General features: G+C 38.6%; 1 protein-coding gene across 2 annotated transcripts in view; it reads left to right on the top strand.

Annotated features, from left to right (window-relative positions):
• The window catches only part of FUT8 (fucosyltransferase 8), a 318,989-nt gene that overhangs the window by 223,968 nt on the left and 70,953 nt on the right, over positions 1-24,068 (top strand). For both annotated transcript variants that reach the window (XM_005685985.3, XM_018054060.1), the window contains exon 7: positions 1,901-2,015. In XM_005685985.3, the coding sequence (XP_005686042.1) occupies positions 1,901-2,015 (115 nt within the window). The remainder of the gene's footprint in view (positions 1-1,900; positions 2,016-24,068) is intronic.

Here is a 24,068-nt window from a genome sequence, read left to right as displayed (position 1 = left end):
TACATACTTAATAAGCATTCTCTAAATGGAAGAGTGAATACAAAATATGGTGAGGGAGTAAGGCTGGAGTTATAACTAGTTAAGGATTATTCCCAGAAATTCTCTAGCACAAAATTGGATTTATGAAAGATAAAAATTATCAATATTATCTCATCTAAAATTCTTGAAGAATTTTTTTGCTACTTTTTCATTTAATTTAATTATCTATTCAGAATGTCTACTGGACATTTTCTCTGTGATCAACAATGTTCTGTAGGCTGATTTGTGGTGGTTGGTGGGTTTAAAAAGTACTCTGCTACCATAGAGCTTAAGTTCTACAAGGTGGAGGAAGATAATAAAATAAGTAAATGATGTATATTAAAAGATGATAATTGCTTGGAGAAAAATAAAGCAGGGAAGGAAAAGAAAGAAAATTAAGGGATGTGATGGTAACTGGGTGTTGAATTTTTAAGTGAGAGTCTGGAAAGCCTTTTAAAACAGAAAGTCAGCACAGATTTAAATGGTATTTGGGCAAGTCACGTGGAGGATATCTGGGAAAGCAGCATTCCAGGAGCAAGAAGAGCAGATGCAAAGACCCTGAAGTAGGAACAAGGCTGACACGTTCTGGGGTTAATAACAAGATTATGTGGCTGAAATAGAGTCCACAGTGAGGACAGTAGTAGGAATGAGATCAAAGAGGTAAAGGAGGCCGTATTGTCTGGGGCCTTGTAGTTCAAAGTAATAACTTCCAGTTTGATGAAGTGAGATGACGAGCCAGTTCATAAAAGCAAAGATATAGCATCATCTGACTGGCATTTTGACAGGATCTGGCTGCTGTGTTGAGAATAGACTGTAGAGACTGGCAAGCGTGGAAGCAGGGAGACCTGTTCAGAGGTTACTGTAACAACTCAGGTGAGAGAAGATGGTGGCTCAGTTGATAGCAGTGCCAATGATAATGCTTGGTCAGAACCTGTTTCAGTATTTGCTGACAGGTTGTTGGGGGTTGTTAGAGAAAGAGGAGACTTGCTTTTTACTTTTCTTTATTGGTAAAGGTAAGTCATAGCTTATATTTAGTGTAATGTAAGTAAAACCATCTGCACCAGCCATCACATTTCTCTTACCTAGTATACTGAGCATTTTAGTTTACTTTGCAGGAAATTCAGCATGTTTTAATTGACACTACCAATTCTATGCAGAATGGCAAAGTGTCTTACAATCATTTTATTAATTTAGACCAAGAATTGTCAAATTATGGGCCAAGGGCCAAATCTGGCTCATAGCCTGGTTTTGTGAATAAAGTTTTATTGGAACATGCACACTTTTGTTTTTTTTCCTGCATATTGTCCATGGCAGCTTTCCTGCTTCAAAAGCAGCAGAAACCCAGGAATCCTAAAATATTTACTGTCTGGCCCTTATAGAAAAATGTTTGCTGACTTTTGGTTTCAACTATTGTGTCAGAATTGTGCCAAGATTTTCCTCTCATCTTTTTCCAAGTATGAAGAGGAAATTTAAGAGGGGTCAGAAAGTGACAATAGAGGGAACAGAAAGGTAGTATTCAAATACTGGCACCAGCGTATTTCTCTCCCTTATGTTAATCTGCCTGTTTCTTTGCTGTGGATATCCACTTCTCCCTAATCTCTGAAGTGCTCTATGTTGAGATATAAGTACACATAACCGGCCTAGGGAAAAAAAAAAAAAAAGATTTGTTTTTCTCAATAGTAAAAATTTACTGTAGGAATGAATCTTGGATGCTAGAAACTAAATTGTTGAATTTGATAGAAAATAAAAGACAAGTACTAACCATCAGCGTGAGCGTCAATCTTTATGAAGAATTTGACTCATCTTATCTTATGATTTTGCATAATCCTGTCCAAATGAAGTACAAATAAGTTAGACCCCCATTGTTGTTTGGTTTTTATAGGTCTATAATGACGGATTTATACTACCTCAGTCAAACAGATGGAGCAGGTGATTGGCGGGAAAAAGAGGCCAAAGATCTGACAGAGCTGGTGCAGCGGAGAATCACGTATCTTCAGGTAAGAAGGTTGGGGTAATAAATAAATTCCAGTGGACGATAGGAGGAGAGACATTAGAACTAAGAGCTGCTGCTGGTTCTTAGTTTTCCTAGCCCTTGCATTTTGAAAGTATTTGTCCATTCATTTTACGTATTTATTCAAAAAGACACTATGTCATACCTTGAATGGAATATAAAGATGGCTAAAACAAGATCCCTGCCCGAACAGGGGCTACTTCTGACACACGCACACACAAAAACGATAGTGCAAGATAGAAGTGCTGCATGTATGAGATATGATGAAATGCTCATTGGAGGAAGATGTCGCAGATAGCTTTCTGGAGAAGATTTTATTTGACCGAGCTGTAAAGGATAATCATATAGGATTTAGACGTCCAGAAATGGAGAAGAGTGTACTAGCTACAACATGCTATTTGCTGTGCTCATTCGCTCAGTTGTGTCCGACTTCAGATGATGTGAGTAAAGCTCCTACCTGGGAAAGAGCAGTACAGGAACCCAGTGAAAAACAGGATATTTCAGTTTGTCTGGAGTTCTGGTTGTATGAAAAGGAGAGTTGGTAAAGGTAGGTTCAGAATCCAGATTGCCGAGGTCCTTGTGTACAGGTTAAGCTTTATGGTACATAAGCGGCAAATGGTTGCCGAAAGATTTTATTTATTGCCTAACATCATTATAACAACAAACAGGAAATATAAATCAAGGGTAAACTCCAAGTCCCAGGCCCTTTTAAATGTTCTCTCTTCACTTTGTGTGTTTTCTTCTAGTTCTTACTTACATGCTTACCCAGTCTTAAAACATTTGTAAAGACAGAATTGATTTAATTTTGAATTTTTTTTTTTTTTTGCTTAATATACCATAAACCTTTCTTGTTTTAGAGTCACAACCTACTTTTGAAAAATTTGTGTACATAAGAGTATCATGATAAGAGTGGTGCTTTAGTTATACTAATCTGAAAGGTAGAATTTTGCTTGAACTGGATTCACTGGCAGAGACTGGAAGGAGACTGTTTAGGACAGGAGTCCCCAACCTCCAGGGGCTTCCCTGGTGGCTCAGCAGTAAAGAATTCGCCTGCCAATGCAGGAGACACAGGTTCAATCCCTGGGTCAGATGAAAACCAACTCTAGTATTCTTGCCTGGGAAATCCCACAGACAGGGAGGAGCGTAGCGGGCTGCAGTCCATGGGTCACAAAGAGTTACACAACTTAGCGACTAAAACAACAGCAACTCCAACCAGTGCCTCCTGTCATAGGTTAGAAATAAAGTGCACAATAAATGTAATGTGCTTGAATCATTCTGAAACCATCTCTCCTCCCCGCGGATCCATGGAAGAATTTTCCTCCGCTGAACCAGTCCCTGGTGCCAGAAAGGTTGGGAACCACTGGTTAAGATATAAGGACAGTATTGCAGGTGAGAAATATTGAGGTGTGTGGCAGTTTGCATTGGAAGGGAAGAAAGGAATTTGAGAAGATCGAATAGATAAGCCTTTCCAAGAGGCTGAAGGACCTGGAATGACTAGGGTAGTGGGGTGTTATTAACTGAAAAGGAACTTAATAAAGTTGAATGCAATCATCAGGGGGAAACAATGAATTAGTAAACAGAATTCTGGGATGATCCTCCCCATCCACTTCTGGTGATGGTATGCTTTCTGTGTACACTCACTCTGTTTCCCTTTGAAAAGTAAGGTGTCTTATAACAGCGAAATAATAGCCAGTGACTTTATTTTGTATATTTTAAGATGCACATTTTCCTACACTTAAATAGGAAAAAAGTAGAAAATCAAGTGCTTCAAGAGATCATTAAAAACAAAACTGATCTTGGCATGCTGTCTTGTCTCATGCCCCATGGCCATTCATCAGAGGTGTCTGTAGAATGAGCAACACTTGCCTCCTGTAGGGAAGAGGTAATTATCTCCTATCAACTAGAACCTCATTCAGTGAACTATAAACAGCTGGTGGTGCAGAACTATCATCCTCATTTAAAATGGAAATAACTATGGTTTCTGAGTTTCTTCCATTTCCACATATTCATTAAGTTTTCACCCCACGAAAGTTATTTAAACTATGATTTGGCCATACTTTAGCTCCCCTCACTGTAAGGAGTACCTACCACTTGCTCTAGTTTCTTTTTCCCTCTTGGTTTTTAAGAGGCCAAGTGCTCTCACCGGTAGCATGAAGTTCATCTTCAGTGTGCTGTTTTCAGTGGTTCTGTTTAGAGAATTTCACTTGTAAATCACTTATAGCAAAACATCATTTCACATGGACCTAACTTTGAATAGGTATTCAAATATTATCTATTTTAAAAATTCTTGCTTTTTTGCTTTTCTTTTATTTTTTTTCTATTGGAAAAGAAAATGTGATTTTTTTTTTTTAATATTCAAGGAGATGGGGAAAATCTCAATAGGAAAAAATGTATTTTAGAAAAAAATATTTTTCTTTAATTATTTAATGAATTTATGATCATTTTTTTCCATTTTTAAAGAACTATATTTTTAACATTATTTTTTAGAGGTTAAAGTTGCCAGTCACTCAGTCTTCAACTTCTTTGGATATAGGTGAATAAGCATCCTCTCTCCCATTCCAACAAAATTAAAGATATGTATTTGTAAGGAGGACTTGCCCAATGGCTCAGCAGCAAAGAATCCACCTGCAATGCAGGAGATGTCAGTTTCATCCCTGGGTTGGGGATATCCCCTGAAGAAGGAAATGGCAACCCACTCCAGTATTCTTGCCTAGGAAATCCCGTGGACAGAAGAGTCCAGCAGGCTACAGTCCATGGGGTCATAAAAGAGCTGGACCTGACTGAGAGACTAAACAAGAACAGTAGATCATAAGGAATCTTTCTCTGACTTGGATTTTTATTCCTTTTAAAAAAGAATGATTTGGGGACTTCCCTGGTGGTCCAGTGGCTAAGACTCTATGCTCCCAATGCAGGGTGGCGGGTGCCGGGGGCCGGGCCGGGTTCAATCCTGGGTCAGGGAACTAGATCACACAGGCTGCAACTAAGACCCAGTGCAGCCAAATAAATAAACAAATAAATAAAACATGATTTATCCCTGGTTTAACTTAATGGATTAGAGAATTAATCAGAATAGTTAAGCTATTTATACAGATGTTTTAGAGTGATTGCATTTTTTCCCATTACATCTTTTCTTCGTATTCAAATCTATTGATGTTTCCATACTATTACTTTTAAGCCTTTTATTACTGTTAAAAGGATATTTAAGCAACTTAGATTCTTAAAGACTTCAACAGGGCTTAGAAAATGAGAAGTATACTAGGAAATAAAGCTAAAAAGGGATAAAGGACAACATCTTTGACTTTTGGTTCAGTTCAATTCAGTCACTCAGTTGTGCTCAACTCTGCAACCCCATGAACCGCAGCACGCCAGGCCTCCCTGTCCATCACCAACTCCTGGAGTGTATTACCCAAACTCATATCCATTGAGTTGGTGATGCCATCCAACCATCTCATCCTCTGTCGTGCCCTTCTCCTGCACTCCATCTTTCCCAGCATCAGGGTCTTTTTGGTATCTATATTCAAAATAAAAACAAGCACTTGATATAACTTATAGATGGAGATTTTAGAAGGCTTTCCTTCTTTAGCCCATCAGCCAGCTATTATATAAAGATGCTAATATTTTTTATCTAAGTAGAAAATAATAAGGAAGAGGTACAATAGAAACAAATATTTTCAACATTTTAAATCTCTGGGAGATTTTAGTCACTGAAATACTTGCTGTAGTCATAAATAATTCAGATAATTTTATAATTTACTTTTAATGGTTTGTTTGAATAGGTGAAAACATTTTCAGTTTTACTAGATTTTTACTTATTAAACTTGTGACTTCTCATTAACACAGCAAGAATTTTTTTTTAATCCTGATATATTTAGGTATAATGTAAGACCTAGTACAAATAGAAAAAATCTAGATTAAACCCCTGTCTTAATCCATAATAGGTTTCTTTTTAAAATCTAAGCCTAACCTTTTTGCAGTTCTCCAGTCCTCTGAATTGAGCAAGTATCCATTATGTCTCATGAAGATCCTGCTTGACTCACAATCGTATAGCACAGTGCAGTTTGGTTTCAATATTAGATTTCCATTCAGTTATTATCACATATGTCATGTCTCTCATGTTTGCTGTGCACAGTCGTGTCTGACTCTGTGACCCCATGGAATGTGTGTAGTCCATCAGGCTCCTCTATTCGTGGAATTTTCCAGGCAAGAATACTGGAGGGGGTTGCCATTTCCTCCCCAGGGGATCTTCCCAATCCAGGGATCGAACCCACATTTCTTGTGTCCCCTGCACTGGCAAGTGAGTTCTTAACCATTGTGCTGTCTGGGAAGCCCTTATTGTCATATACTTGGATTTTACTTGGGAGAAGCAATTGCACCATACACTGGAAAATAAGAAGGTACTAGAGCAAGTGGACTTCAGTGGGACAGAGTTCTATAGTTGTCTTAATTAAAATTATCTTCTCCTTAGAGTTGAAGGCCCTAAGGCATGGCATTAAAGGACTAAACTTACTAAAAAACTATGATAATCTTTTTGAAGACAACCCCAGGTGTGCTGTGTTAGTCTCAAGTAGAATGGACCAAGTAATTCTCTTAAGGTCTTAATCTTTTGTATGTTTATCTAAAAAGTTCTTCACCCATACAGTGTGTAGTATTGGGCTGTTTAAAATACTATGTTGTTCTGGTCTTTAATCTTGTGCTACATGAATCATACAAATTGAAAAGTTTGTTGAATATATTTCTCTAGTTTCTGATGTTAACTTCAGGCTCACTTTAAAAAACACACTGCTAGTATATTTGTTATGTGTCTGCATTTTCCTGTAATGCATGTCATTTTCCTAGACTTTTGAATGACATGGAGGAAATTCTTTGATTGTGGTTATTAGAATATACTTTGCAGTTTCCAATCTGCTCATATTAAGCACGTTGGAAGAGATCACAATGCCTTGTTTTTCCTTAACTTGCTTGAAACAAGTTGTAAGTTGGTGACTCTGGTGAAGAGAGCAGCTAGTTAGGGCACATAACTTATAACAGAAGGCATTTTCCAGTTTAACTGGAAATTATCCATGTTTTGGTACTTAAAGTTTCTTCTTTTGTTTTTTCTACCCAGCTCTAGAGTTGACATTTTAAGCAGAATTGAACCCATTTCAGGTAGAATCTAAGTATATAGAAAGTAGCAATAGTTGGAAGTGGGTTTTTGTTTTTTTCTTTTTGTGGTTTCCTTTGGGGGCTTTGCTTTGTTTATTTGTGTTTTGAATAGGACTTTTCTTAGAAATTGGTAGGTTGATAATTTTCCATTTTTTGAGAGAAAACTAAAAGCTGTGAAAATAGAGAATATTTTACTTTTAAAAAGAAAATAGAGCTTTGTTTTTCCATTCAAAAGTAGACTAGTTGGAGATAATACAGATTTCTCTTTTCCTATATGGATTCTAGTGACTGCAGATGGTCTTTGGAATGGAAAGTGGCCAGGTCACACTAAGAATGTATTATTGAGGCTGTTAACATGTTTTTCAAATATTTTTTCAGATTATGGGGAAACCCTCCACTATAACACAGGATGTGTCTAACCCCCTTTCTCTTCAACAGGACAATCTTTAAAAATAGATTTAAGGTCAGACTATAACTATAAACTTTATTCATCTGCTAGTATGCTTACCATGAGATCAAATCTTTCATCTGGTGCCCTCAGAGTTGTGTGTTCTAATGAGTAATTCGTGTATTTCTGCCCAAATGAGGACCAAAATAAAGCCAGAAGTGGTAATAATTGTAACTCACTCGAAAATGTCATTAACTTAGCTATATTAGGACATTCATTAAATGCTTAAAACAATTGGCATAAAGAGAAACTTTCAGGACTTTTCCCTGTTTGAAAGATATTAGTTTGAGGTGAGATCCATTAGGGAGAAGGAAAGAGTATTTCAGAATTAAGGCCTAAGAATATACTGACAAAGAATATCTTTCCCAAGATAAAAAATATAAACAGGTTCAATGAGGAAAGAAAAAGAAATGGTAAGTGAATATGGGGGCAAGGGTAGCTTTCATGAAATGAAAGAGGGAATTACTCCACTGGAAGTCATCTGAGGACAAAGGTGGTGATAGGGAGTAAAAAAAGATTTATTAAAGGAAGTTTTCTAAGCATTATTAAAAGCTACATTATTTGGACTCTTACAGATTTTATGGAGCCCTTGCATGTGGGTATGTAGGTCTCATAGAATTATTTATTTTTTCATTTATTCAGGAAGTATTTGGATGTACTGGATATCCTAGGCATTAGGTGCATTGTTAGGGATTTAGGGTGAACCAAATGGACATGGTATGGTGTCTGCCCTCAGAAAGCTTGAAGTCTGGTAACATTCTGAGAGTATCTCTGAACTAATTATCTTCACACACACACACACACGATTTATTTCACCCCTCCATTGTGTAGTTTTGATGTTTATTTCTCTGACTCATCATCTGGATATTTTACTGCTTCCCCTATGCTGTTACACACATTTTTCCTATCTATGTGGTTGCTCAGTCATGTCCAACTTTTGCGACCCCATGGACTGGCCCCTGCCAGGCTCCTCTGTCCATAGGATTCTCTAGGGAAGAATACTGAAGTGAGTTGCCATGCCCTCCTCCAGGGGATCTTCCCAACCCAGGGGTCAAACCAGGTCTCCTTCGCTGCAGGCAGATTCTTTACCGACTGAGCCACCAACCACCTTTATCACTCCTTCAAAAAAAAAAAAAAACCTTTTGTTGTGGAAAACTTCAAGTTATGTAAAAGTCAGAGACCATTGAACCCCTAGTACCCATAACCCAGCTTTAACAGTTACCAATTCCTGGTCAACTTTGTTTCATCTGTGGTTCTACCACACCCCTTGCATATCCAGGATCATTCTGAAGCAAATCCCAGACATTTTATCATTTCATTTGTAAATATTTCAGAACGAATTTCTGAAAGTTAAAGATAATTTTTTAAGAAAATAGCCACATGCTAATCATATCTAAGATTACTAACAGTAGTTCTTTAATATCATCAAAATAATCATGTAGTGATCATATACCCCTGATTGTCAAACACATTTTAGTGTGCTATTTAAAAACTGATTATCTGCAGAGGGATTCCAAAAAGATGGTAGACTAGGAAGCACCAGGAATTTGTCTCCCTACCTAGACTGGCACAGAAACCACCTGATATAACTTTGAAGTCTGTTGAAGGCTTACAGCTCCGGGGGAAAGTTTGTACCATAAATTGCAGTTAATTTTGGTTTTCAGCTCTTAGCACAGTAGAAGCTATCCATTCCCAGCCCCAAATCTGTGGTAGACAACAATGCACTTCTTCCTGAAATGCATAAATGGTTCAACATGTGAAATTTGATCATTATAGTATGCCACATCAACAAATAAAGGAAAAAAACACGATCATCTCAACTGATGCAGAAAAAGCATTTGACAAAATCCAGTACCCTTCATGATAAAAACACTCAACGAAATAGGAATAGAAGGAAACTGCTTCTACATAATAAAAGCCTAATTTTTTAATGTTGATCTTATATCCTGAAGCTTTACTAAACTCATATATTCTAATAGCTTTTTTTGGAGATCACATTAGATTTTCTATATAAGTTATCATGTCATATGCTAATTAACATCTTTATCTCTTCATTCCCAATCTGGATGCCATTTTGTTGTAGTTGCTTAATAGTTATTGACCTTAATTAGTATATTCTGTTACTAGCAAACCCAGAGAAGGCAATGGCACCCCACTCCAGTACTCTTGCCTGGAAAATCCCATGGACGGAGGAGCCTGCTAGGCTGCAGTCCATGGGGTCGCTTAGAGTCAGACGCAACTGAGTGACTTCACTTTCACTTTTCACTTTCATGCATTGGAGAAGACAATGGCAACCCACTCCAGTGTTCTTGCCTGGAGAATCCCAGGGACGGGGGAGCCTGATGGGCTGCCGTCTGTGGGGTTGCACAGAGTCAGACACGACTGAAGCGACTTAGTAGCAGCAGCAGCAGCAAACCGCTTAGGGTTAGTAAACTGCAAATTTAATTCCTTCTTTTAAAATCCTTGACAACGTCTGATTTGGGATTTTAAGTTTCTTCTCAAGAGTTTAAAACCATCTTGACATGCCTGATGGCTATAGAGGAACTTATTAAATTCCTAGCAGTGCGCTTAGCACAACTCTATCTGCATTTTGTCATTTTAAAGTTTAAATATTTCTTATATATTTATATCATCTTGATTATCAATAATACAGGTTTTTAAAACATCATTCCTTATTAAAGATATATGAGAATGCATATGAGGTCCTTAACATTTACTATCTAGAAATAAAATGAGCAGCTGATGGAAATCTAGATGCTGCTCCCTAAAATCGTTTTGTCTTTTGAGAGTAGCACCACCTAATAAAGTATCTTTTTACTTTCTCGAATGTAAATTGAACTTAGATTTGACTCTATTTAATTTAGGTATATCAGCCCCAGTGTTACTCTGTTTCCTCAGTAATTTTCTCTTTCTAGAAACATACTCTTTTTTTCCTAAGAAAGGAAAAATTTTTATTATAGTTTGATCCTGCCCTAGGTCACAATATACATAGCATAATTATAGAAACAATTTTCCAAATTTTTAAAGAAATCTGGGTTTCACATAGTCATAGTGCAATAATTGGGGATTTTGGCCCTGACTATGAGGTCCCAGGCTGTAGATTCCTCTTCTAGAATCCTGGTCTCAATCCCAGTGAGGCAATAACTGGGAAGTAGCAAACTCTCCTGAGGGGGAAATGAAGGCTCTTGACTAGGCATGGATCCAGATTTAGAGAACGGGCTTGAAGCCTCTAGTTTTTAGTACTCTCTTTTATGTAAAGAAATACAAATATAAAATTAGATATTAGAATAAATTCACTTGATTCTCATTATTTGCTCCAGTTGTATTCTATAGAGTCACACAGAATTAGTGAATAGGGAAACATTCATTCTAAGTGCCTTTAAGTCTCTGATCAGTTAATCAGTATATAAACTTGTTCTATGTGTTTTCCTGTTTGAAAACACCAAATATGTATTGTTGACTCATTAGCATTAAATTGATAGCTTTATGGGCTTCTCTCCTGGCTCAGATGGTAAAGCAATGAGGGAGACCCGCAATGAGGGAAACCTGGGTTTGATCCCTGGGTTGGGAAGATCCCCTGAAGAAGGAAATGGCAACCCACTCCAGTGTTCTTGCCTGGAAAATCCCATGGACAGAGGACCCTGGTAGGCTACAGTCCATGGGGTCACAAAGAGTCAGACATGACTGAGCGGCTTCACTTTTACTTTCATAGCTTATAGCACAATAACTCATACTTGAGTAGAACTTGCCTAACACATATTTTTCTCTGGAAGGCATCTCGTAGCTTTCTAGTACTTAGGAACCCTGGACAGCTTACGAACACTTCAGCACCACGCTTATGTGCCATTTTAAACAGTGAAATTACCAACAAAAAGCACCAAAATGAAAAGAAAAAAAAGGCTCTAAATAGACTGTAAAAAGGACCCTTGTTCATAGAATGAGAACTGAAACAAGAAGGTAAATGGCACCTTATTTAACCTCAGCAGAGAGTTTGTGTTTAGGAGGCGCCCATTTTTCACTGTATTACACTTGTCCACAAGTGACCTGAAAGCACATCAAGTATTGATTTTGAGGTTACAAATAAATTTTAGCTAGTAGGCAAATTTGCACATATGGAATCTGTGAGAGTAAGGATCAACTATGTATAATGAAAACAAATCCCAACAAATTACAAATTTTATGAAGTTAACAAATACCACAAACACAAAATTCCAGAAAAATTAAAAATTTTCTGACACTTTAATACTGTTTCCTCACATTTCTGAGGTGCATACTCTTTGATTACAGTTTGTCATGTTTTCTATAAAGTGAATTGACAGTGATTTTGTAATATTTTTTATAAAGAGAATGGAAAGATTAAATCAGATTTTTGATCAACAAAATTTTGTTTTTAATTATTCATATTTGTGATGCATAACCTTTGCAACTTCAAATACAGATACCTCATGTTTGTAGTACTGCTATAAGCTCGTGCCCTACATAAAAGGGAATTTGTATAAGTTTTATTTCATGTGATTCTCATCCAATAAAAAAGAATGGAACATATAGTTGTTTTATGCTATAATTTTAATAGTATATGTTACATTTTTGAGGTTATTAATAATAGAAGAGAACTTCTGTGTTGATTAGGCATCACTGAGAACCGACTCCACTTCTCCATGGGACACATTCATATCACAATGCAACCTCCTGCCCTGTACCTATATTTATGTCACAAAAATAACTGTGCAAAAGCAACCATGAACACATAAATACATACCTCGAAATGATTACTAAATTAATAAATCTAAATTAAATTAATTCCTTAATTTTCCCATAACAGGACCTCAGGAATGTTGAAGACCGCTTTATTTCCTCCCAACATTGATACCAACACTGGGGAAGTGAGGTGAATGGGAGGGAGCTTCACGTGGGAAGAGACAGCTTATTTCTCCCTGTGGACAGAATTTGCAAATTTTGACCAGTCGAACATACTGCACAGGTCCCCCTGCTCCCAGGGCCTTTGAAAGGATCTGTGTAAATGAGGCTCCCTGAAGCATACATTTCAGTAAATCCACTGCACCCACAAGGTAGTCCTTCTCATTGAACTAGGAGGGAACCTGGTCACTTAGGAGTTTTCAGTCCTGCTCCAGACGTGAGATTACTCAAGAACACTTAATGGTAAGCAGCCTGAAATAGAGAAAGGCGTTGCAAAATTAGATGAAAAGTGATAAATACCGACCTTTACGATTCAATGGGTTCTGTCTCAAGCACATAAATACAGTAAAAACTAGGTTGCTTGCAATTAAAATTTTGCTTTAATTTGATATTAGAACAGCAACTTTCCATTAAAGAGCTATAACTTCTGACTAGAACATTCACTTTCATCTCCAGGACTCCCTAGAGTATGCAGCACTTTATCTTATTGACAACTCCAGAATTATCAGTCTGTTCACTGACTGCTCACAATGTTTGTGAAGGGCAGCTGTGCTCTTGGTGTGAGTCCTGGTTATTGTAGACCAAAACTGAGCAACTTTTCCCTGACTTTTCTGTGTATGTCCAGTAAGCCTCACTGCCCCTTCTCATAATTGCTTAGCTCAGGATAGAGTGTTGACTAAGAATCTAAGACCAAATAAGTCATAAATATGGCTCAGTGATGTCATAAGAACATAAAACTACATGTTTGTATAATCAGTTAAAACACCTATATCAGTTCAGTTCAGTCGCTCAGTCATGTCTGACTCTTTGCAACCCCATGAACTGCATGCAGCACACGAGGCCTCCCTGTCCATCACCAGCTCCCGGAGTTCACCCAAACTCATGTCCATTGAGTCGGCGATGCCGTCCAGCCATCTCATCCTCTGTCGTCCCATTCTCCTCCTGCCTCCAATCCCTCCCAGCATCAGAGTCTTTTCCAATGAGTCAGATCTTTGCATGAGGTGGCCAAAGTATTGGAGTTTCAGCCTCAGCCTCAGTCCTTCCAGTGAACACCCAGGACTGGTCTCCTTTAGGATGGACTGGTTGGATCTCCTTGCAGTCCAAGGGACTCTCAAGAGTCTTCTCCAATACCACAGTTCAAAAGCATCAATTCTTCAGCACTCAGCTTTCTTCACAGTCCAACTCTCATATTCATACATGACCACTAGAAAAACCATAGCCTTCACTAGAGGGACCTTTGTCAGCAAAGTACTGTCTCTGCTTTTTAAGATGCTATCTGCTACTGCTAAGTAACTTTAGTCGTGTCCGACTCTGTGTGACCCCATAGACGCAGCCCACCAGGCTCCCCCGTCTCTGGGATTCTCCAGGCAAGAACACTGGAGTGGGTTGCCATTTCCTTCTCCAGTTCATGAAAGTGAAAAGTGAAAGGGAAGTTGCTCAGTCATATCCGACTCTTAGCGACCCCATGGACTGCAGCCTACCAGGCTCCTTCATTCATAGGATTTTCCAGGCAAGAGTACTGGAGTGGGGTGCCATTGCCTTCTCCGAAGATGCTAGCTAAGTGAAGTGAAGTCGCTCAGTCGTGTCTGACTCTTTGCAACCCCATGGACTGTAGCCTAACAGACTCCTCTGTCCATGGAATTTTCCAGGCAATAGTACTGGAGTGGATTGCCATTTCCTTCTCCAGCGGATCTTCCTGACCCAGGTTTCCCGCACTGTAGACAGACGCTTTACCATCTGAGCCACCAGGGAAGTCCTAATGCTGTCTAGGTTGGTCATAACTTTCCTTCCAAGGAGTAAGCGTCTTTTAATTTCATGGCTGCAATCACCATCTGCAGTGATTTTGGAGCACCCCAAAATAAAGTCTGACACTGTTCCACTGTTTCCCCATCTATTTCCCATGAAGTGATGGGACCAGATGCCATGATCTTCATTTTATGAATGTTGAGCTTGAAGCCTACTTTTTCACTCTCCTCTTTCACTTTTATCAAGAGGCTTTTTAGTTCCTCTTCACTTTCTGCCATAAGGATGGTGTCATCTGCATATCTGAGGTTATTGATATTTCTCCCAGCAATCTTGATTCCAGCTTGTGCTTCTTCCAGCCCAGCGTTTCTCATGATGTACTCTGCATAGAAGTTAAATAAGCAGGGTGACAATATACAGCCTTGACGTACTCCTTTCCTTATTTGGAACCAGCCTGTTGTTCCATGTCCTTTTCTAACTGTTGCTTCCTGACCTGCATATAGGTTTCTCAAGAGGCAGGTCAGGTGGTCTGGTATTCCCATCTCTTTCAGAATTTTCCACAGTTCATTGTCATCCACACTGTCAAAGGCTTTAGCGTAGTCAGTGAAGCTGAAGTAGATGTTTTTCTGGAATTCTCTTGCTTTTTCTATGATCCAACAGATATTGGCAATTTGATCTCTAGTTCCTCTGCCTTTTCTAAACCAGCTTGTCCATCTGGAATTTCTTGGTTCACATACTGTTGAAACCTAGCTTGAAGGAGTTTGAGCATTACCTTGCTAGCAAAATTCAGACTTAAATTGAAGAAAGTAGGGAAAACTGTTAGGCCATTCAAATAGGATCTAAATAAAATCTCTTGTGATTATACAGTGGAAGTGACAAACACACCCTGAGCTGCCCATTATATCTATCATGCATCTTTCTTTCCATCTGATAAAAGATGAATATCTTTTCTATTCCATCCAGTTTTCCATTTTGTTCTATACATAATAGAATAAGTCCTTCAATATTCCAAGTACATTTATGAATTGTTACCACACTAAACATGGATCTGCTCACCTGACACTGGACTGTGGTAAAGGAAAATACAGCATTCATTACAGGACACTAAGCAAGGAGAGGAGAAGGCAATGGCACCCCACTCCAGTACTCTTGCTGGCAAATCCCCTGGGTGGAGGAGCCTGGGGGACTGCAGTCCATGGGGTCGCTAGGAGTTGGACACGACTGAGCAACTTCACTTTTACTTTTCACTTTCATGCATTGGAGAAGGAAATGTCAACCCACTCCAGTGTTCTTGCCTGGAGAATCCCAGAGACGGGAGAGACCGGTGGGCTGCCATCTATGTGTCACACGGAGTCGGACAGGACTGAAGTGACTTAGCAGCAGCAGCAGCAAGCAAGGAGAACAGACACCTCATGCTCAAAGACCCAAACCCACCAATGGTTTTCTGGGGAGCATTTTTTTTTCTTTTTTTCTTTTTTTTTACTTTACAATACTCTACTGGTTTTGCCATACATCAACATGAATCCGCCATGGGTGTACATAAGTTCCCACTCCTGAACCCCCCCTCCCACCTCCCTCCCCATACCATCCCTCTGGGTTATCCTCTGGGGAGCATTTTTAAAGGCAACATTTGGGTGATGGTTGCAGTTTGTGGACTTGCTTCTATTGGTTGGAGGTGAGGTGACAGGCTGATGTTTCAGGACTCTTAATCATCAATGATTCTAGCTAATCTGGGGGCTGTGCGCTTGTGGTCACCATCCTCCACCAGGGTGAGGGTCTTAGTTTTTGCTGAACAACTGAAAGATATGCATCAGATTGTTATGTATATCCCCTGAGGAGGAATTAGGGCTCTGTTTAATAATCATTACTTTACTTGTTGCTTTTGCTTTATTTCTGCATTCCCTCACTTCCCTACTTAGTAACTGTTCTAAGTCTGTTCCTTGGGACTCAGAAGGCCTAGGAGTTGTTGTTTAGTTGCTAAGTCATCTCCAACTCTTTGGCAACCCCATGGTCTGCAGCCCGCCAGACTCCTCTGTTCATGGAATTCTCCTAGGCAAGAATACTGGAGTGGCCATTTCCTTCTCCAGGGGATCTTCCCACCTGGGGGTCAAACCTGCATCTCCTGCATTGGCAGGCAGATTCTTTACCACTAGCCCCAAAGCCTAGGAGACTAAAGCCTTTTTCTACAAGCAAATGGGGGACAGAGTGGGGCTTTGGTACCCAGGAGGACTCTGCAGGGTCCTACTCAGTCCCCCTTTTATTTGATAATTCCTTAGTCCCATTGGAAATATGAGTGGGACAAGAAAAGAATAGAGTTTTGGATAGAGAAGTTAATCATACCTTAGCAGGGAAACTTGGTTGTAGGGGCACTCAGTTTGACTAGGTAAAACTAGTCATCAGAAAGATGAGTCTGAATTTTAGCTACTCAGACATTAGGAAAATAATGATGCTGATTTAAATAGAAAGTAATATGGGCATTAGAAAATCTCCTTAGGTTTATTGAAAGACTAAATCCATGTGACTCACTAACGGTAGAAAGTCTCCAAAGTTTTATCAAAGTAGAATACAAAACAGAGCAAGATATAATTTCTTAAATCTTTATGGAACATGTATTCCTTCCCATCCTCTCCGATGTTGCTTTTCCTTTAGTCACACTATTTTTACAGATTTTGCAGGCCTAGACTAGAGGTCAGCAAAGTACTGCCCTCCAGCCAAATTCAGCTCAACTGTTTTTGTAAATAAAGTTTTATTGGAACATGCATACATGCTAAGTCACTAAAGTTGTGTCTGACTCTTTGTGACCCCAGGGACTGTAGCCCACCAGGCTTCTATATCCATGGGATTTTCCAGCAAGAATGCTGGAGTGAGGTACTATCCTTCTTCAGGGGATCGTTTGCACTCGGGGATAGAACCCACAACTCCTGCATTGGCAGGCAGATTCTCTACCACTGAACCACCAAGGAAGTCCCAATTTTTATTATATCTCCCCTATTCTAGGTGAACATCATGAGAAATATTTCCTCACTGCTCTCATCAGGTGTCATAGTTGTAGAGACTGCACACACAGTGATGTCCTCCATGCCTGCCCTGCAGTGAAAAGGGCACCCCTACCTCTCCCAACTGGTGTTACAGTTGCAGAGACTTTGGACAAAGCCTTGTTCACCACCACACTGCAATAATGGGGCAGTTCCCGTTTCCCTCCCATCTAGAGTAGAGGAAAGATTATGAAGAGAAGGGAGTTAGATAAAGAGATTTCCTACAATCTGTGTTTAAAACCCTGGACAGACCTCTGAAAGTAATCAGAATCAATATAGAAAAAGGTTTGAGAACTGAGCTCTGGTGTGGTATCCATCAGGCTTCAAACTGGCCTCTGGGTAGTCCATAAGTGGAGCAGAACAAAACACTGAAGAGGCATTAACAATTAAATTGACGTTTGAGCCACAGCTCATAAAGGTGAGCTTGGAGTCCAAAACAGTTTGCCTACTAAACTAGGTAATTTAAATAGAAAGCAGAGTCTCAGAACATAATACTCATCATCATACCAAGAACCAGGAAAACCATAATTCCATGACAGAAGATAATCAGCAGACATCACACTGAGATGACACAGATGTTGGAACTACCTGACAAGGATTTTAAAGATACTACAGTAATGAAAATGCTCCAAAAAGCTATTACAGGCTCAAAACAAGTGAAAGCATTTAAAGTCTCAGTAAAGAAATAGATTATACATAAAAAAAATCAAGTGGAAATTTTAGAACTGAAAAATATAATAACCTAAGTAAAAAACTGGCTCATAGTAGAATAGCTATAACAGGGAAGAATGACTGTGCTTAAAGTTAGATCAATAGAAATTATCCACTATGACGACAGAGAGAATAAAGATTTTTTTAGAAAGTAAGCAGGGCCTCAGGGACCTGTGGGCAATAACAGCGACAACAAAAATTGTACGTTTGTGTCTTATGATTGAAGCAGTGATTTGAAAACTTCCTAAATTTGGTAAACTCCTAAAGGGAAAAACCCAAAGTAATGTATTCCCAGACACATCATAAGTAATTTGCTGAAAACTAAGACAAAGAGAAAATTCTTCAGAGCAACTAGAGAAAAGCATTTTATTAGCTAATATGCTTCTGAATCAGAAAACATGGAAGCCAGAAGAAGTGGTAAGATATTTTTAAAGTGTCAAAATGAAAGAACTAACAACCCAGAATTCTTCATGCAGTGAAAATATAAGATGATATAAAGACATTTTCAGATGAAGGAAAACTAAGAGAGCTTTTTGCCAGCAGACTTGCTCTAGAAAAGGAAATTCTTCAGGCAGAAAATGATAACAGAAAGAAACTTGGACTGTCAGGAATAAAAAAAAAGTACAAATGAGAGAGTAGATGTAGGGTAAATGACTGGTTTTCTCCCCTTTTATTATTAAAATGTTTGATGGTGAAAATCAAAATTTATAACATTGCATGTTATAGTTTTCAGTGTATATAAAGGTAACGTTTTTTCATTCTCAGTTTTTCCTGAGATGTAAAGGTAATTTTTAAGACAACTATATCATAAAAGAGGAGTGATAAAGGGAACTAAAAGTTAGTAGGATTTCTACATTCCACTTGAAATAGTAAACTGTTGGTATGAGTAGACTATAATAAACTCTGTGTACATAAGCTATAATACCCAGTCCTGCTATTTAAAATACTCTATGACAAGATGTACTTTAGGGGGGAAAAAAAACACTATAGACAAGTCAATATTGAATACTAAAAGAGGTTCAGAGCATGCACAGGAAAGCAGAAACGGGTGTTGGATTTTGTCAAGTGCTTCTTCATATTAATTAGTGTTAATTAAACTGTTAATGGTTACACTGAATCAATTTGGAATACTTAACCAGCTTTGCTTTCCTAGAATAACCCTACTTGGTCATAATATATGTGTGTGTGTGTGTGTGTGTGTGTGTGTGTGTATAAATGATAAAAAATATTTTGACATATGTATATTTAACATAAATAGAATCATACAGTATGTGACCTGTCTGCTTCTTTCACTTGGCATAATATTTTCAAGTTTCATACATGCTGTATAGTTTGTTTTAGTACTTCATTCCTTGTATGGATATTCCAGCATTTGTCCATTCATTTGTTGATGGACCTTTGGGCTGTTTCTGCCTTTTGTTATTTGAGTACTGCTAAGACATGCTTCTACATGTATTTGTTTGAGTATCAGTTTTCAGTTCTTTTGAGTATATACTTATAAGTGGGGAATTGATTTTTGAGAGGGTGCAGAAGCAATTCAAGGTTGGAAGCATAGTCTTTTCAATGTATGATGCTGAAATAATTGGAAACCTCATAAGCAAAAAATCACCCTTGACCTAAACCTCACACTCTACTTAAAATTACTTAATTCAGAATGAATAGTAAATCTGACAGATAAAACAAATATGATATGTCAAACTATAAAGCTTTCTATATGTGAAACTATAAAGAAAAACTTAGGAATAAATCTTTATAACTTAGGCTAAAAAGTTCTTAAACATGACACCAAAATGGTTCATAAAAGAAAAAGAAAGAAATTGGACTTTATAAAAATTAAAAACTTTCGATCTGGGAATGTAACCCTTTAAAGAAGATGAAAAGGCGAGCCATAGACTAGGAGGAAGTCTGCAAATCACATGTCCAAGAAAGGTATTGTATCCAGAATGTATTAAGAACATTCTAATCTCAATAATCAGAAACAGTTCAGTTTAAAAAATGGGTAAAAGTTTTGGACAGCTTTACCAAAGAGTAAATATGAATGACAAATAAGCACATGAAAAGGTTTTTAAATCATTAACTATTTTTAAAAATGCAACTTAACAATACAATGAGATACCATTACATACCTATCAGAATGGCTAAAGTAATGTTGAGCAGCTAGCCCTCTCATAGATTCTTCATGGGAATGTAAAATGATAGAACCATTCTGGGAAACAGTTTGGCAGTTTGCTATAAACTTAAACTTGACCTTCTCGTGTGATTCAGTAGTCATACTGCTGTACACTCATCCTAGAGAAATGAAAATTCATGGATGCACAAAAATGTATATACTCACATACATGGCAACTTAATTGTAATGATCAAACCTTGAAAACAACCCACATATCTTTCAATGGGTAAATTAACTGTGCTACATTCCACATAATAGAATACTACTCAGCAATAAAAAAAGAATGAACTATTGATGCACACAGTAACTTGGATGGATCCCAAGAGCATTGAGTGAGTGAGTGAGTGAGTAAAGTCGCTCAGTCGTGTCTGACTCTTTGCGACCCCATGGACTGTAGCCCACCAGGCTCCTCCATCCATGGGATTCTCCAGGCAAGAACACTGGAGTGGGTTGCCATTTCCTTCTCCAGGGGATCTTCCCAACCCAGGGATCGAACCCAGGTCTCCTGCATTGTAGGCAGACGCTTTACCGTCTGAGCCACCAGGGAAGTCCCAAGAGTGTTATGCTAAGTGATAAAAAGAGATCATTGGTTCTGGAGATTAAGGTTTGAAGAAGGGTGTGACTCTAAAGGGGATAGTGTACAAGGATTTTTTTGTCTTGATGAAACGGTTTGTGTACTGATTATGGTAGTAGTTAAATGAGTCTGTATAGGTTTTGAAAGTACTACACCAAAACAAACAAACAAAAAAAAGGTGTGCGTGTAAAAACCAGTGAATCCAAATAATATCTGTTTTGGTTATTCAGCCGCTCGTTGTGTCTAACTTTGCAACCCTGTGAACTGCAGCATGCCAGGCTTCTATGTCCCTCACTATCTCCCGCAATTTGCTCAAACTCATGTCCATTGAGCCAGTGATGCCGTCCAACCATCTCATCCTCTGTCACCCTCTTCTGCTGCCCTCAATCTTTCCCAGCATCAGGGTCTTTTTCAGTGAGCTGGCTTTTCACATCAGGTGGCCAAAGTATTGGAGTTTCAGTATAAGTCCTTCCAGTGAATATTAAGGTTGATTTCCTTTAGGATTGACTAGTTTGATCTTGCTGTCCAAGGGACTCTCAAGAGTCTTCTCTGGCACCACAGTTCGAAAGCATCAATTCTTCAGCGCTCAGCCTTCTTTATGGTCCAGCTCTCACATCCGTATATGGGAAAAACCATAGCTTTGACTTTATGGACCTTTGTTGACAAAATGATGTCTCTGCTTTTTAATATGCTATCTAGGTTTGTCATAGCTTTTCTTCTAAGGAGAAAGCATATTTTAATTTCAGGGACCATCTGCAGGGATTTGGGAGTTCAAGTAAAAAAAGTCTGTCACTGTTTCCATTTTTTCCCATTTCCCCCCCATTAATTTGCCACAAAATGATGAGACCAGATGCCATGATCTTAGTTTTCTGAATGTTGAGCTTTAAGCCATCTTTTTCACTCTCCTCTTTCACTTTCATTAAGAGGCTCTTTTAGTTCCTCTTTTCTTTCTGCCAGTAGGGTGGTGTCATCTGAGGTTATTGATATTGATATCTGAGGTTATTGATATTTCTCCCGGCAATCTTGATTCCAGCTTATGCTTCATCCAGCCTGCCATTTCGCATGACGTACTCTGCATATAAGTTAAATAAGCAGGGTGACAATATACAGCCTTGATGTACTCCTTTCCCTATTTGGAACCAGTCTGTTGTTCATGTCTGGTTCTAACTGTTGCTTTTTGAACTTCATACAGGTTTCTCAGGAGGCATGTAAGGTAGTCTGGTATTCCTATCTCTCTTAAAAATCTATTTTGTAGTTAATAATGTTGTTTAACATCAATTTCCTGATGTTGATAATCAGGAATTTGGTGTTGTGGTTAAGTAAGATGTGTTCATTGAGGAAAGCTATGTGGAAGGTACACAGTAACTACTGTTTTTGCAATCTATTGTGGGTCTTGAATTATTTACAAATAAACATCAAAAAATGTAGAGTTAAAGATTTTCAAAATTAAAGAAAATAACATGAATAGGTTAGAGCACTGTTATACTGAGGCAGTGAGAAAAGTCATCTAAAGAGGTTTTTTCATTATAATAATAGCTAAGATTTCAAAGAAATTTTTATTCTGCTAATAGTAAATTCTCAGTGCTTGGTCAGCTACATGGGAAAGTGGGACAAATCCTCTATCCAGGAGAAGTAGTAGCAAGATTTGACGTCTGGTTTAATTATTGTTGATGGTTTGATTTAAAAATCAGTGAGGGACAAGTGATGTAAGTATCGTTTCTACTCCGAAGAACGGCATTTTGCAGAATGTAACAGCTGGCTTAACAGTGTTAAGTTATTCTTTTATTTAAAACAAAACAAAGCCTTTGCGCAAGAAAAAAATTCCAGCTACTGTTTCTCTTTTATGTCTGCTAATCTATTTTAGTTTTGAATCCTATATAAGATACAGCTAACCTTTCTGGGAGGGATTGGGGGCAGGAGAAAAGGGGATGACAGAGGATGAGATGGCTGGATGGCATCACCTACTTGATGGACGTGAGTTTGAGTGAACTCCGGAGTTAGTGATGGACAGGGAGGCCTGGCGTGCTGCGATTCACGGGGTCGCAAAGAGTCGGACATGACTGAGCGACTGAACTGAACCTTTCTGGAGCTTGCCTTATTTTTATCCTTCTTTCCCCTTCTTCCCTCCTGTTTTCCCTCTCCCACCCCATTCCCTCAGCCCTCTACCTACCCTCCTTCTGTCTTCCCTCCCTCTCTCTCCTCTTACTTCCCTTCTCCTTTTCTCTTCCCCCTTTCACATACTACTGCCTTCTCCCCCTTTTTCTCCCTCTCCCTCTTTTTTTTTTTCCCCCCGTAGAGACTATCTGCCAGTATCATCCTTGTATTTTGATTTTGAGGAGGAAAGCCCCATAAGTCTTGTTAAGTAGAATAATGGTGGATGGAAGGGCCTTCCAAAATTCAACCTTAATTTTGTAAAGCAGGCTGGTTTTAACCTGACCAGTTCAGTTGGTTCTGAGACCTGGAAATCAAGCTGTCAACTTAGGAAGAAACATTGAAGGTACTTGAGGAAATTCATTTTCTATGCATTCATGTAGGATTGGCAGAATCTGGCTCCTCATATAACAACTTTTCCTCTCTAGCCTTGGAGGGAGTTGTGTTTACATTCGATTTTGAATGAGAGAATTAAGCTTGGATGCATCTCGCTCCTTCTCTGTCTTTCCTCTATGGCCCTTATGGAAGCAGACAGTGTTCCTAAGGTTGCTCTGGTGTACTGAACTTAACACAGAGGTCTTTTAGGGACTATCTGGAATACCCAGAGCTGATAGAACACTGTCTCAGAGACTATCAGTGGAAGAAATTCTCCACTTTGTTGCTTTCTACTGGATCTATAGAATTTCCATCTTTTTAAAGATGATTTTCAGACATTCAATAGAGATTTCTAGGCAAAGGGCAAAAGTTTAAAAAATGCATTTAAAGTAAGCCAGTTACTGGCTTTACTTACCACGAAGAGCTTTTCTCTTCTATAACCATGTAATGACTACCTACCTTTTGCTTCAACCCATCAGGATAACAGTCTGTAAACTATGTATCTTGATCTCTTACTCTTAAAATGTTACAAAATACCCACAGGGAAATTGATTTCCTGAAGCACTGGGTGGCCTACTTGTGAGTAAGCTAGTTTTTTCCTTACTATTAATAATTACAACAGATTGTTCTTCTGTGTGTGTGCACGCTCAGTCCTTTCCAACTCTTTTCAGCCTTATAGACTGTAGCCCTCCAAGATCTTCTGTCCGTGGAATTTTCCAGGCAAGAATACTGGAGAGGGTTGCCATTTCCTACTCCAGGGGATCTTCCCAACC

The sequence above is a fragment of the Capra hircus genome, chromosome 10, assembly GCF_001704415.2.
Source record: "Capra hircus breed San Clemente chromosome 10, ASM170441v1, whole genome shotgun sequence".
NCBI lineage: Eukaryota > Metazoa > Chordata > Mammalia > Artiodactyla > Bovidae > Capra > Capra hircus.
This window is presented reverse-complemented; position numbering and strand designations above follow the sequence as displayed.